The sequence below is a fragment of the Ochlerotatus camptorhynchus genome, unplaced genomic scaffold (assembly GCF_037179485.1).
Source record: "Ochlerotatus camptorhynchus isolate MF236.1 unplaced genomic scaffold, CSIRO-AGI_Acam_v1.1 ptg000577l, whole genome shotgun sequence".
In the NCBI taxonomy this organism is placed as follows: Eukaryota; Metazoa; Arthropoda; class Insecta; order Diptera; family Culicidae; genus Ochlerotatus; species Ochlerotatus camptorhynchus.
The window spans coordinates 1,427,315-1,442,743 of record NW_027041058.1 but is presented as its reverse complement, the minus strand read 5'-3'; the positions used below and the strand labels follow the sequence as shown (position 1 = coordinate 1,442,743).

Here is a 15,429-nt window from a genome sequence, read left to right as displayed (position 1 = left end):
GAGTTTCCTTCCCGTTAGGTAAGAGTTCAGCCAAGACACTAGCTTAGAGCATGATCCAAGACGTGACAGTTTAGCCAACAGCACATTGTGATCGATCTTGTCGAAAGCCGCCTTCAGGTCAGTATAGATGACATCAACTTGAGCCTTGCTTTCCATAGCAGTTATGCAAGTGTTGGTGAAGCTTAGTAGATTCGTCGTGACCGATCTTCCAGGCATAAAACCGTGTTGAACGGTAGAAATATAGCTGTGCGACTGGCGTAGAATCATATCGCTGACAATTATTTCAAACAGCTTTGACGCAGCTGATAAGCTCGTTATTCCTCTGTAGTTCCTGACCATTTTTGATGACGGGAAACATAAATGACTGCTTCCATACCTCAGGAAAAACCCCTTCATCGAGTGACCGGGTGAAAATTGCAGACAGTGGCTCAACTAAGTCAACAGCACAGCGGCAAAACAAAATCGATGGTATAACGTCGGGACCAGCAGAAAGCGAACTTTTCAACTTTTTGGCAGCAGATATGATCATTGCAGGAGTAAATGCGAATGTCGACAGACTAATGAAGTCCATGGGAATGTCTAAAGCAGCAGACTCAGCTTCAATTTCAGAGACAGGAGTTTGGTCAAACACAGAAGCAAAAAATCTGGCAAACAGTTCGCAGCTTTCAGTAGAAGATTTCGCTTCGACGTCGTCAAAAATCACGTTGCTCGGTACAGATGAACTTTTCCGTTTACTATTGACGAACTTCCAAAAGCTTTTTGGATTTCTCCGAAGATTAGTCTGCACTCTCATGACATGAGCCTTGTACAAAGCTGAATTCAAATTGCGATACGCCTTACTAGCACGTTGGAATCCAATCTTGCAAGCCAAGATTACAGATGGCCATCTGATCGTTTTGTCTTCCAAAGGTCTTCAATAAAGCTGATTCACTCTGCTGCAACAAACCATCAGGTAGAACTTTACAACCGGTAAAGTATCTGCAGACATTGGTAATCCTTGCACTGATGGTGGGTTCCATTCACATCACATCACATCACATCACATTTACTTTCAAAAATAAAAAAAAAGTTAGTTTATCTATAGCAATAATTTGAGAACCACCCTAATTTAAAAACGGCTAAAAGAAGGAGCATTTTAAGCTGAAAAAGTTCGTAGAAGACGCTAAACCTCTAAAACTTAAGATTAAAGCACACGGACTTTTGTCTTGCTAGATTCCCTTCCTGGACAACTAATGTGCCGTGGACTCAACCTATCAACACTCTGAAGTTGCCCCATAAGATCTTAAGAAGATTACTCACAAAGCTTTTGCTGAACACGAGTCCTCTGGTCTGATCCAATAAATCTTTGTAAGACTCATAACGTGACTCATTAAATCGATACAATTCAGTGAAACTAGAAGACCCTATGAATTTTTGGAGCGATTGCATATTGATATTTACGTTTTCAAAGTTGTTAAATAGGTTAAAAGTGAGGTTACGCGACGCCATTGCCCACGACAACTTCTAAGTTAACCAACTCGTAAGGCTCCTGGAGCCTTACTGATAAGCGGAACACTTTACAGACGACGGCTACGGTGACCTTCTAATCCAAAGGGTCGAATTCTCTGAGATCGTGGTAACGTCTGCAATGTGATCAAATTTCATCGAAGATCGGGCTAGGACAGGTAGAGTTTACTGAGTATCTGGGGTCCTGAAATCTTGATGCGCTATACTTCGTTGGTACTCAGTTCAATGGGTGATTCTTTGCGGCTTACACTTCTCAATGACGACCTAGCGGCGTTGGATAATTAGCCTTGACCTCCCATCTTTCGTTGATACAGGTAGCGGCTTCCTTTCCAGACAGTTTTGAAGCTGACATAAATAAGGGTAACTCCACCGAACACAATCTCACTTTAACGGGCCTGCAAGATCTGAACTTCTTTCCTGTTCTTGTGGGGACTTACTTTAAAAAAAAAAATCGTTTTCACTTTGAAGAAACGGAAGTGTGGAAAATAACAAACCAACACTGGCAAAATCATCACACTCAAAGCTAGTGCCAATTGCGCACACTTGGCACCAGTTTTTGGCCACACTATAAAGTCATGAGATTAAGTGGAAAATCGTATTAATTCACATTTCATGATAATAATTGAACTCATCGATTGTGAAAAATATGATGATGACAATATCGTGAACCAAAATTTCCGCTTATTAGCCGTTTGGCTAAGAAAGCGACCTTCACTATTTGAAAGTTAATTTCAAGACGCTGAAATGAAGCATTATAAAACTGAAATTTTGTATAACATGTTTTAACTATGTTGCTATATTGAAATTTACAGTGTCCCAAAGCCCAATTCACACATGTCATCTTACAATTCGTTGTAATTCTCACTAGAGCAAAATACTGGAGCTAGGGCTAACACTGGCTCACCTACCCAATTACCTCCTTGGGTCTCTTTAGTTATTCCAAGAGATATTTAGAGTTGGTCGAAAATGTTTCATGGCATTGACAATAGTCTCAACCGATACCGCCTACGCGATGGACATATTTTTTAACATATCTGAACTTAATCCATAGGACCTCTGAAGCCGATCTCTTAAAAGTTAACCTAAAAGATATTTAAAGTTGGTTCATACGCCTTGCTTAGCTCAGTTGATCAAGGCGCAGCTACAAAGCAAGACCATACTGGAGGTGGCTGGGTTCGATTTTCGGTCCAGTCTAGGAATTTTCCGGGTTGGAAAATTTCTCGCCTTCACTTGGCATAGAGCGAAGACTACAAATCAAGAAGACTGGCAACTGTTCCCTTCTCCCATACAAATGCCAAACGTCACTGATAGCAGCGCCTCTGTCAATCAAAGGTGGAACTTTGAAGCACAAGTGTTAGTGAGACTGCTCATAAACAGTGACTGTGTGTGTGTGTGACCTAATGTCACCGAAACGAATAATCATAACACGGTAGGTACTCGTTGTTGTTTTTGTTTTGCTCTACAACATTTCACGGCAATTTGTAAGCTAATCACAGCAAGCTGGTGGTTTTCCTACTCCAAACCGAAAAACTTGTCATGGTGGATCAAGTAGAGGATTGAAACTCGGATCGATGCCTAGTGAAAGTTACTTTTACTTGTGTACGATGAACCGAAATATTGTTTACTGTGCCTGTTGGAAACAATCAATTATAAGGAATTGGCGGCTTCCACCTCCGTTGAGTGAACTACCGTCATTCGGAAGCTGCTGAAAATTCAAGGATCCAAAAAGAAGAAAGCAAGCGTAACTATTCAAATCGACGTATCTGATGAGACATTTATGAGGGGTCGTAGAGTTCTCTGCATCTCTCTTAAGTAAATGTTGGACTAACATACCTTTCTTATCCCTACCAGCTGTAAGGACGTGGCCAGGACAATTCTTAACTGTGACATTCAAATGGTCAGTGAGTACTGTGCCAAGTTGCCGAGTGTCACAACTTAACTCCCCCCGCTGTGGCCAGGTGCCAAAGCCGTGCGGAACGGGCGTGCATTTTACTAATGCACCATACGAAAGCCCATAAATGCATCACTAAAGGGCTTAGGAAAAGTGGAAGGTCCCACCATCATTGTGCATGGCATCACTGCCATAGTTTTAATTTTCAATACTTTACTGACGCATCTGTTCAATTTCAGCTGGTTGTCAGCAGAAAGCAAAGAAAGAATCGTTTCACTTTTTACGACAATCATAAGAAAACCAATAATTGACAGCTATTTATTTCTACCTATGTGTGTGAATGCATGCGTGAATTAACACACCCAATCATACACTGTCTCCACTTTTGCTCAGAAGAGGCGTTGCCGTTACTGTCTCCTGATTTTTGGCAGAGTTGCCAGTCTTCTTGATTTGTAGTCTTCGCATAGAGTTAGGATTGTACTTGCCACACAATTATACTAATGCAAAAATGGTACAGTCATCGAAAGCTCTCTATTAACACCTGTGGAAGTGCATCTAGAATACTAAGTTGAGAGTACGCAATATGCTAATAATATTATGCGATAAGCAATAAGCTTGAAATGCTAGGAAGAAGAAATAGTTGATTCATATGGTTTCTGGACTCAGCTCACAAGGCCAGTAAAGAGAAAACCAAAAAGTCATCCGGAGTTGTTCCATAAGAGCTCTGAAGATGAACAACAATGCTTTTTAACTAACTTCTAAAGCCTCTGAACATGATCCATCTGAAATAACAAACATTGACTCACAAGACCAGTACACTTAATAATCAGATCGATGAAGAATAAGGGGCGGTCTACAAACAACGTGTACAATTTTTGAGAGGTTTTAGACAGTGCTCCACAGTGCTCAAACGATCATTGGCGTAACTAAGAAAAAATCCTGGGGGGGGGGTTGCTAAATTTATGTTTCGAACTTATCACTTAGGCAATTAGCGAACAATTTTGATGTGCATGGAAAATAAGTAATTGTAGTAACAATTCTAGAGGGCTACATTAGTCCAAGGTGTCCCAAATTAGGTCCTGATTAGAGACGGTCTAGTATAAGAGAGGAGGCATAGGTTGTCAAGGCAGTTTGTTTAGAATCCGCTCCTCTCTTATACTAGACCCTCCACAGTCCTGATCGTCCTCCCAACCAACATTTGCACTCATGTGGTTGGAAACTGATTTACCAAAAACCATATGGAAATTACAGTGGGCAAATCAAACTCACCTGTTTCTTAAAGTGGATGATCTCCTCGGGCGTCAGCGTGTCGGCTTTGGCAATGACCGGAATGATATTGACCTTGTCGCACAGCCGCTGCATAAACTCGATGTCCAACGGCTTCAAGCCATGCCCCGACGGGGCGATAAAGTACAAACACACGTGTACTCGCGAGTCCGGAATCGCTGTCCGGTGGACCCGCGATTCCGCCGTCAGGTACTCTTCGTACTTGTTCTCGACAAACTCCACGATCGGGACCCAGCTGTTGCAAAGACAAGATAAACGGGGGGGGGAAACATAAGTTAGAACCGTTCTTTAGACTTCCAATTAATTCAAAGACCTACCAGTTACTGTTATCGACGGCCGTACCGAAACCGGGGGTATCCACGACCGTCAGCATCAGGTTGACGCCGTTCTCTTTGAGTAATACTTTCGTGCCCTCCACTGTCACCGTTTTCTTGATTCGCTTCGACGGACCCGGATGCTGCTCCGGATGGTACACATCCGATAGGAACATCGAGTTGATTAGAGTGGACTTGCCGAGGCCAGCTTCACCTATGGAAAGATGTTCGTACGATTCAGTTACAATCAATGTTGATCGATTGTTTAAGAGTAGCAATTCCGAAACCTACCGACGACCATCAGCGTGAACTCGAAGCCCTTCTTCACTGCCTTCCGGTACACCTGATTCGGTAGATTGGCAAACCCGACGTATCCGTCCAGCTCTTTGGGTTTCGATTTGACCACGGGCTTCTCCTTTTCGTGCCGTTCGTTGAGAATTTTGTTCGAATCGTGGTGTCCATTGTTCTGCATCAGCCCGTCGTGGTGATTGTTGGCATTCAGGATTGCGTCACGTTTCTCTTTTAACGAAATATTGGTTAAACTGTTGGCTAGCCCATTGACGCTGGTGCCATTGCTTGTGACGCTGTTGTGATTGTTGTTGTTGTTGTTGTTATTGTTGTTGTTGTTGTTCATGTTAGTGACGTTAGGTCCGATGGAGCTGTTAGTAGTATGCGAGTTAATTGAATGCTTATCGCTGCTGGCATTGTTTAGATGCGATGCGCTGTTATTCTACAAGGGGGGAAAAAACATAATTGTGAGAACCAGTTATCGTGGTGGTATGTACGTGGACGCGAGACTACCAGACCAGCCAAGGCTAGCTGGAGATGATGGAATGTGGGGTGATGCGTGTGTGTGAGAGGCTAGCTAGCGAGATGCTTGTTCTTATCAGAATATTAAGAAAGTGTATTGATGTATCAGACGTCACAATTCCATACGGCCTCGAGCGAATAAAGCGAGTTAATTAATTTGTATGGGGTGAGTGGCATCAGTTGTAATATTAGGTCATACTTGTGTACTACGCAGTGAACAGGAATAATATGCCATACTTCGAATCACTTGAAATTTTACCTAGAAGAGGATTCCATCTTGTATCTTTAGTTATTATAATTTAGTTGTTATACAAATCTTATACAAGTTTCGGACAACCCTTCAATGCGAAAACCCTATATAGGACAACCCTATAGTAGAATATAAGGGGTCGTATCAATAAAAAGTGATTATGTTGGAGGGTGAGGTGTCGGAATCTTCTACGCTGAATGTAGATATTTATGCCGTCTTCGATTATTCATTAAAATCTGAATACGTAGGTTTTTCGACTGCAATGCATAGTCTAAAACCCAAAAATCGTGATCGTTTGAGATTTGAGTGGAAAAACATGATTGTAAGCATGTGGTGTCTTCGGGGAAGTTCTTGGAAATTGAAAGATTTACTTGTTTTTTTATTAATCACCCTAGAAGGGAGATGAAAAATCTTTTTTTTTTTTCAATGTTAATGCAAAATTGTAGAACATATTATTACAAGAAAGTTTTTTGAAGACATTAACTTTCTATGTGCCCGTTTATAGCCTTGCGAGGCATAACAGACCCATTGGCATTTTTGGCGAAAATGAGTTATACATTGGAATCGATTCTCAAATGCCATCGCTTTACAATGTACACGAAAAGTGTCCTACTTTGTTCAGAAAATGATGATAGTGGTCTACCACTATCTGAAGCACGGAAACTAGTCCGATGACTGTGGGTTCTCCTCACTGAGGATGGATTGCCTTATAATTTCCTTGGAACAGTTAAGAATCTCCTACCAACAACTTGATCAGACAATTGGTTAGAAAACGAGCCATCCAACAGGAAGATGCCCCAATGAAAGGGGAAAAGAGACGGCCCTTTATCCACGAAATGTTAGCAACAGGGAGTTGACATCTTCACTCTCCCCACTCAAATCGCTTCAATTGATGGATGAAAATTTCCCGAAAAATACCAAAACTATGTTTTCCCATCCATAAGAGCCCGCCCATGGAGAGAAAAATCTTTAACAGAGTTGTTTTTCTCAGCTTTCTGTTTTAACAAATGGGACAACTCAGGGCTGGTAGCGATCACTGCCATCAAAAACAGTGATTTTAGTGACCATGTGGAAGAAATAAGTGACCAAATAAAGACTTGACTATTCAACAAGTATCTCATGCACGATATGAACCTTTAAAAAGAAAGATTCAATAGAAAGGTTTTGGCCAAACCCACGGTATTAGTAGACTAACTGCAAAAACCTGGAAAACCGGGAATCCTCAGGAAATTTTATTTTTCCTTAAAATACCTGGAAGGCTCAGAGAATTTAATAATTTTCTTACTTATGATAGGTTAAGAAAAGAATGAATTTTAAAATACAAGCATTTAATTTTTATCATTATTTACATTCACACTTTGAACTTAATAGATCCACAGTGGACTAATATTCAGTAACAAATAAATTTAAAAAAGAAACAGAGGCTTGAAATGTTATTTTTTTGTTTTGGAACATGCATATTTCCTAGAAATTTTAAATTTGAACTAGTTCTGGACTTAAAAGCTGTAATACTTCAAGAAATTTTCAAGAATCTGGAATCAAAATAAATGTACAGTTTGAAAAGCTCGTGGAATTTTATTATAATTTCTAAAGACCTCATTTCAAGGAAGTACTGGGATTTTTTTTCAGAGAAATATCAAATGCAATCTGCTTTTAAGGTAGTTCTGAGCAATTTTAGATTTCTTGTGAAGCCTGAAAGTTTTGAGTAGAATTTCAAGAAACCCTGAATTGAATTAAAAGCAAATTTTAATGAAAACTCTGATATTCTCTGAGGAGCACAACTCCTTCAGAGCAAAATTCCAAGGGCCTTCTGAGGATAATTTTATAAAGTTGTGTGAGAAAACGATTCCGGAGCATAAGTCCTTTGAATCTTTTTGAAAATACTAAAAGGAGGATTACAATTAAATCTGAGAATAACTCCAGAACATCGTCAATGGAATTCGGAAAATAAATTCAGGAGGTTTTGTCAAACAAATTATGAGAAGAAATCTTAGGAATTGTGAGGAGAAATTCCGCTGAATTCTTATTAGACTTTCAATGTGAGTAGAATTCCAAGGGAAGGAGTGAGATTCAAAAGGAAATCTGAAATGAATTCAATGAATATTTGGAGAATTTCAAGGTAACAGCGAGGGAAACTAAAACAAATTTGAATTAGGAGGATAGCTTTATCGAAATGTCGAGGGATATTTTAATAGAAATCAGAATGGACTATTCTGAGGTCTTCAGAACTACTTGAAAGTTAACAAATTTTCCTGAAGTTAATTAAACTGCTTTGAAGTTCTTTTGTAGTTTGAGAAACTAGCCGGATGCTCACAATACTTCTCATAAAATTCTTAAACTTCCCGGAACTTTATAGGACTTCCTAAAATTTCCTCAATGTTTCTAACGTTGCCTTGAAGTTTCGACAATTTTCCTGTAGTATTACAACCATTATAAACGCTCACTAATTTTCCCTGAATTTATCTATGGTTACCTGAAGTTCTCTAAATTTTAATTTTCTGATCTGATGATTTTCATAATTCCTTGACGCTTCCTGACGTTTTCGGATCAATCATGGAATTCATGGAATACCCCGTAATTCCACGGAACTCGTTGTAAGTCTCTGCAAATTTGCTTAAGTTAATGGGATTATTCTGAAGCTATCTGATCGTCCTTGAAGTACTCGGAACTTCGCTGAATATCATGAAACTATCTAAAAGTATCTAAATTTATCAGAAGTTCTCTGGAATGTCTTGAAGATATCACTGCTTGCTGAAAGTTCTCGCATTTTTTTTTTCAATTAATGGAACTTCGTTGATTTTTACTAATCAATTTAGATAAATTTTCGTATTTTTTAAGTTCTTGAAATCTTCATACACGCTTAAAATACTGTCACGTTTTCCGGATGTTCATATAATTTTTATCACATTCCAGAAATTCTCTCGGAGCTTTGCTGAAGTTTCCGGAAATTTCCTGAGTTTCTCGCAACTTCTTTAAGGTTTCGGCAAAAGTAAGATCTTTCAAGAAACTTTCCCGAAAATATCACAACAAAGTTTGTCCTCTCAAATCTCAAACGACCACGTTTTGTTATTTGAGACATAGATTATTATTAATTCGGATAACTTTTGACTCAGTATGTAGTTGCTAATACGCAGTTTTCAAAGGATTTCAGAAGAGTTCTGTTTAGGTTTTTAAGACAATTCTGCGATGAATTTCGGGTGAGACGGTTCCTTTTTGTTTGTTTAATTTTATTTTAAACAGGATTAGAATTTAAATTTAGGAGCTCGGCTAGATTGACGACTACCGCTTTTGCTTACTGAGTAGAAAATCGTGGGTTTACCAGGGAATCAAGAAAATTCTATCTTCCGATGCTTACCGACGATAAAAATACTAGTAAACGGAATCATGATCAGTGTACAGTAAGATCATGGATTATCATTTGTGCAACACATCATGATCAGCAACAAAAACGATAATCTACTGATATGATAACAATCACTTTGTAATGTATCTCGAAATCTAGGAACTTGCTGTCTTCGGAAAAGTTGTTCTAGAGGTCAAATACCCTACACGCAAACCAAAAATCTATTACAATGAATGTTAGTTCCGTTTCCTATCATCCTCTGTTCATGAACATCGCAACGAATGTTAGAAATTGACCATGCAGGCGATGCAATGGTTTTTTGTCTTTTTTATTTCGTGTTCTATCTACGCTCTCGACTATACCAGTAAGCTTGTAGAACGACGCACATTGTAGAACATTGTAGAACAACGCACACACTTGCCTCGAATCTCTCCAGCAGAAAAAGCATACGAAGTCGAGTATGCGAGAAAATGAGCGGTTCATGTTTGCTTTTAGGCTATCCATATTCAGGAGCATGGAGAGAGCAGTGGAGAAAGCACAGGTCTGATAATCGTAACGTTCGTGGTTCGAGTCCAGCCGGCAGTCTGTTTCCAGTTTTTTTCGACATATCTAATTTCCCTCACTAATACACTCTACATTTTTCGGTCTCCAATTTTCTTGCATTGGAGCACAGCTAGGTATAACGCATCCTTGGTTCATGCGGTCTCCACTAACATCCTCTGATGATGAATCCCATATAATTGTAAGCGAATCTTACATCCCCCGGTTGGGTGTACAATATGGATATTTTTGGAATCGGGATGACACATATATGTTGAAAATCAATGCAGGGCACCATTTTGAAATCCGTCATCTCGCCCGTTGGTTTCGGAAAAAAAAACTGTCAAATACCCTATAATATGGGTATTTCTGAGACTGGAATAACGTGTAGATATCGAAAATCGATGTCCACCGCCATTTTGGAATCCAATTTGGCGGCCTTTGGTTTTAGATAAAATTGTCAAATAAACTACTCAAAATGGCGGCCGACATCGATTTTCGACATCAACACGTCATCCCGGTTTCAAAAGTACCCATATTGTAGGGTACAGTTGTTTTTGAAACCAATAGCCGCCATCTTGGATTCCGAAATACCGGCAGATATTAATTTTCTACATCTGCATGTCATCCCTGTTCCGAAAATACCAATATTGCAGGATAATTGACAGTTTTTTTTCTGAAATCGATGACCATCATCTTGGATTTCCAAATAGCGCCGGACATCAATTTTCGACAGTTTTTTTTAATGGAATGCCCCCATATTGGATTGCAAAATGGCGGCAAACATCGATTTTCGATCTCTATACGTCATCCCCATTCCGAAAATACCCATAGTATTGGGTATTTGTGTAGCTTTGTCCTACATGGGGAATTTTCAGTGACGACAGCTGATGATGATGAACAGAGATTATCGCTATTTCATATGATCATGATCTGTTACACAAATGATAATCGCATTATCGTTTCCAGAACTGTCCATTGTGATTTATGGATTTGTACTAATCATGAGTGTAACCAAAATGAGAATGCCATTATCTTTATCTGAATCGTTGATTTTGATTCCCTGGAGTTTACTCCCAAGCTCCTCGAGAACAAAACAATTACTATGGTCGCATCGCCTGCTTAAGCGAATCCTGACCCATCTCCTACCAAACTATCCAAATCCGTAGCATCTATGGGGGCGCCGGTGAGTCGCTGGCCTCCCGTTAAGTAGATGCTACATCAACAATATTCTTCCTTTCCCCGTAAGGGGCTGTCCATAAACTACGTAGACAGTTTAGGGGGGGGGGGGGTAGTAATTATCCACGGCCTATACAAATTTAAAAAAAAAATTGTGTGGACAATTGTCTACGCAGGGGGAGGGGGGGGGTCAAGAATCCCAGAAACCTGTCTACGCAGTTAATGAACAGCCCATAACGGAGAAAATGTGTGTGGCCGGCAATGGTAATTGTCATGCTTTTCCTGTTCTGAACTTTGATTGGAGAACTATTCACTCCCAAACAGTATGCAATCTACGAATTACTCCGTTACACACGCAACGCACGCAAGACAATTCTGAGATGAATTCCAAGGAAATTCTTAGGAATATTTTAAAGATTAATTTCCAAAAGGGTAGCTTTTACAGAGAATTATGGAGAGAGCATGTTAAAGGAATTATCGTGAGAATGATTGATAATACTAAGATTATCTACGAATTTTCTACAGGGGTTTCTTAAAGCGGTATGTAGAAAATTTCCGAGGTTATTATGGACGACAGTTTCAAGGGAATAACAGAAGGAATTATAAGATGATTCTGGAGAATCCTGAGATGTCTTTAGAATCTTCATTCAAGCAAATTCTTGAGAAAATTCCATAGAAGAATATCATATTCATATTCCTATGAAGAACCACATCTTATATAAATCTGGAAATTATCTAGGTATTTCAAAGATAGATAAATTTTCAAAACCCCGGGCACACAAATTTGGTCATTTTTCAGAGGCCTCCAACAGTTGTGAAGATTTCAAGCAAACAAAAAAAAAGATCCCGGTCTAAGAAAACTCTTCAAAAGGGAAAGCCTGACTCGCACGACATAAGTCGGACCCCATTATATGTAAGTCTCAAGTAACCTCAGGACGGAAAGAGTTATGGGATGGACGGAAAGAGTTATGGGATGCTGAAAAAAACCTAAAGACCTATTGAAATCTAAACCTTCTTAAGTTCTCATCCTCTAGGTAAACATCCTAATTAACATTGCAAGTTTTATTGAGGTTTTAAAGCACTCTGAAAGTCAAAATCATGATCTACAGAACCCTCATAAAATCCTCATTGTTACTTGGGATGTCACGATCAGGTATAAAAATGAAACTGTAACGTGCAGAATCGAAACCTAGCTTACTAATAACCCAGTAGATGTAAGTAATGGGATGTATTTAAAAAAAAATTGTCAGGAGACCTACGAGTGGATTTCAAGGCGATTATAAAGAATTTTTTTGGGGGTTGTGAGGTTCAGATTAATGGCTACGAACATGCCCCATAGTGATCAAATAATATGTGTTCATAATTCTGTGTCAGTGTTCACTCGGCTGTCGACAAAAGCAGGCCACTCTCGATGTGTGCTACGCGATCGTCTGTTTTCTCGGCAGCAACCATTGTGTGGTCCTCCTCATTGTTCTTCATCAGCCGTTCTTTCGGTCGATGCGTCGTCGACTTTGGAAAGCAACCGTTTCGTGATGAGTGTGTGAGTGCTGACCACGTTTTGCGTCCACTGCTGCAATGGACGCGCTCTGACCCTCGTTGGCGTACAACAATTTGCCATACAATGAAACTACTGGAAGCGGCTCCAGTTCTGATGGAGGAGGCTTTTTGGATAGCGGAAGATAAAGTGTTTATTGTGTTGTACCTTTTGACTATAGTTTTAAGATGCATTGTATAGTAACCAAGAATCCTCGGCTCTGTAAAGTTAATTCGGTTGAGCCTTATCAAATAAATTAACAAACAATAATTCTGTGTAACACTTTACACTGTAATATTGCAACTATAGTTTACTCAGTCACGTAAAGCCTCTTGCGATGCTTTCTCACTGTTTTGTAAAAACGGGCCAACCTACGGCTGATAAATTTAATAAAACTCTTTAGAGCTCCTAGAAACTACCGGTTTTAATTTTAAAGGAATCGAATTTAAGGATATCGAAAAAAAAACAATCTTTGTAGAATTTCAAGCTAATGTTTTTTTTTAAATAATTATGACGGAATTTCAACAAATTTCTGTAAGAGTTCCAAAGAAACTCGGGATCATGCATAAACGACGTTGCATTTGGGGGGTAGGTGTTCTGAAGTTGTGATTCGACATGTAGGGGAAATGGCTTTAATGTTGGCCTATGGACCTAAGATTGGGCCCATCGCTAAAAATCTGCTGTTTATCAATTTTATCTAGATGAAGATTAGGAAATTTAGTCGATTGTTGAATTAATGTATGGGCCCAAATTAGGGGCATTTAGGCCGACATTACATCCATTTCCCTAATAGATACATCAAAATACGTTACGAGGGGGGAGGGGAGCGGGGCTGAAATTGATCAAAAATATGCTGCGTAATTTATGGCTGGTCTCTAAGGAAAATTTATAGAAACATCTGAGAAGCAATCCAGGGGTATTCTGAAGAGAGTTCCAAAGGAATACTGAGAAGAATTCCAAGGGAAGAGCTTCAAGGTGATTCCGATCAAAATTGCGAGTAAATCCTAAGGAGAAACTCTGAGGTAAATTCCAACGGTATCTAGAATTGGGTTCTTTAATATTGAAAAATATATCGGTTTTTATATATTGTCTGAAAGAGCTTCGTTTTCTGAGCACAGCGATATTTTTTTCGAACCCACACACTTTCATCTTGATTTTTAAATCAAGATTTAAAGCAAAATAATATCAACACTGTTTGACACTAAACTGACAAACTGACAGCTCACTCCCATACAAAGTGATACCGAGGGGCGCTAATAAGGTGATTTTTGCAAATGTAATCGTACTTATTTAAAATAGTTCCAGTGTACCAAAATTGATGAAATTTTGGGTTTGGGTTCCATTTCTAATGCAGATTACGATATGCATTTACCTCAATACCCTTAAAGAACCCATTTCTTGTTTCAACTGGCCAAGTTTGATTGTTAATCTGGCAATCGATCGTGAGAATATTGAAAAAAAAAAAACTGGTTTTACAAAAACTGCTCTAGAAAACTGAATTGATATACCGACATGAACGACACTTCGTGCATATTAACAAGGTGTATTTTTAATTTGAACTTCTAGTAACCCTACTACTATCAGAAAAAATAGTTTCTGGTAGTCTTAATTGCTGTTTTGTTTTGATTCTGCGTTCCGTTTCACATCGTTCCATTTCGCTTTACTCTAAACCATGTGCTAGATGACGTTTAAGCAATTCTTTGTTTGCACGACGTGCAGATTAAAGCGGGGTTCAAACGTCGGGTCAAACTAAAAAGAGTTCAGATTAAGAACGGTCAGATTACCGGGGATCCATGGTAGAAAGCATGCAGAATTATCACAAGAACCAAAACCTAGTTTGGGAAGTAGAGGGTCCAGAATTCCATGAACTTCCACGAGGTACCTTTAACATTGTTGGGATTTCCTAAATTTGCATGAGGATTTTTGAGCTAATGCTATGTTTTAAAACCTATTCTGAGGTCCCATGACTTTTGTTTAGGTTCCCTGGACATATTTAAACTTTTATGGGTTCCTTGAGTTTCTGGTAATTTAAAACAAAAATTGAATCCCTACTCTGAAATCATTTTAAGTATTTTATGTAAACCGAAAACAGTATTCATCGGTTCAATTTCTTCTATTAATTTGCTCAACGGGATTTTTTGTTGTTGACTGCGTGGAAGTAAGTTTTACTTTCACGATGAAAAACAATGGTTAGCGATTAACGATTAGCGTCCTTATCAGGAGTTACTTCTTTAAGCTATTACGTCAACAGAGCACCCAATCGAATCGAGAAAGCCGCTATCGCTCTGCTCCACTCTCCGACTGGAGCTACTTGGCATTCTATCAATGCAAATGGGGCCGGTGTCCTGGATTTCCCTTTCAGTATCAATTGCTGCACATGCACAACCGACGAAAATAATCTCATCGCCAGCCGCCAGACACATACACAAACACACACACACACAGAGATTTCTTCTCCCATCTGAGACACTTACCACTACGTTATTGTTTGCCAGGTTGAGATTGCCTAACACCGGTGGATTCGGGGGCGGCCCAGACGGACTGTTGCTCTCTGATTTGAAGAACATTTCACGCTTTGACTGGAGCTGTAAATGAACGCAAAGAACAGGAAAGAAGGGGAGAATTAGCACAGACATACTCGTCGGTTCATGGGGGCTAAGCCAATTTAAAGCTGTTGATGTTTTCGAATAATGGAGCGCAGCAGCAAGGAAGAATGCCTACTCCGCCGATAATAGATATATAGGTAAGTAAGTGGTGCTACATTGTGAAGTGGAT

General features: G+C 39.4%; 1 protein-coding gene across 10 annotated transcripts in view; it reads right to left on the bottom strand.

The window, feature by feature from the left end:
• pnut (septin 7-like protein pnut) overlaps positions 1–15,429 on the bottom strand; it is a 215,218-nt gene that overhangs the window by 60,770 nt on the left and 139,019 nt on the right. For 9 of the 10 annotated variants that reach the window (XM_065236908.1, XM_065236909.1, XM_065236907.1 and 6 more), the window contains 4 exons: positions 15,129–15,239; positions 5,290–5,728; positions 5,002–5,212; positions 4,667–4,919 (listed from right to left, as the gene is read on the bottom strand). In XM_065236908.1, the coding sequence (XP_065092980.1) occupies positions 4,667–4,919; positions 5,002–5,212; positions 5,290–5,728; positions 15,129–15,221 (996 nt within the window). In that variant the 5' untranslated portion in view covers positions 15,222–15,239. The remainder of the gene's footprint in view (positions 1–4,666; positions 4,920–5,001; positions 5,213–5,289; positions 5,729–15,128; positions 15,240–15,429) is intronic. The other variant, XM_065236905.1, reaches the window with a different exon arrangement.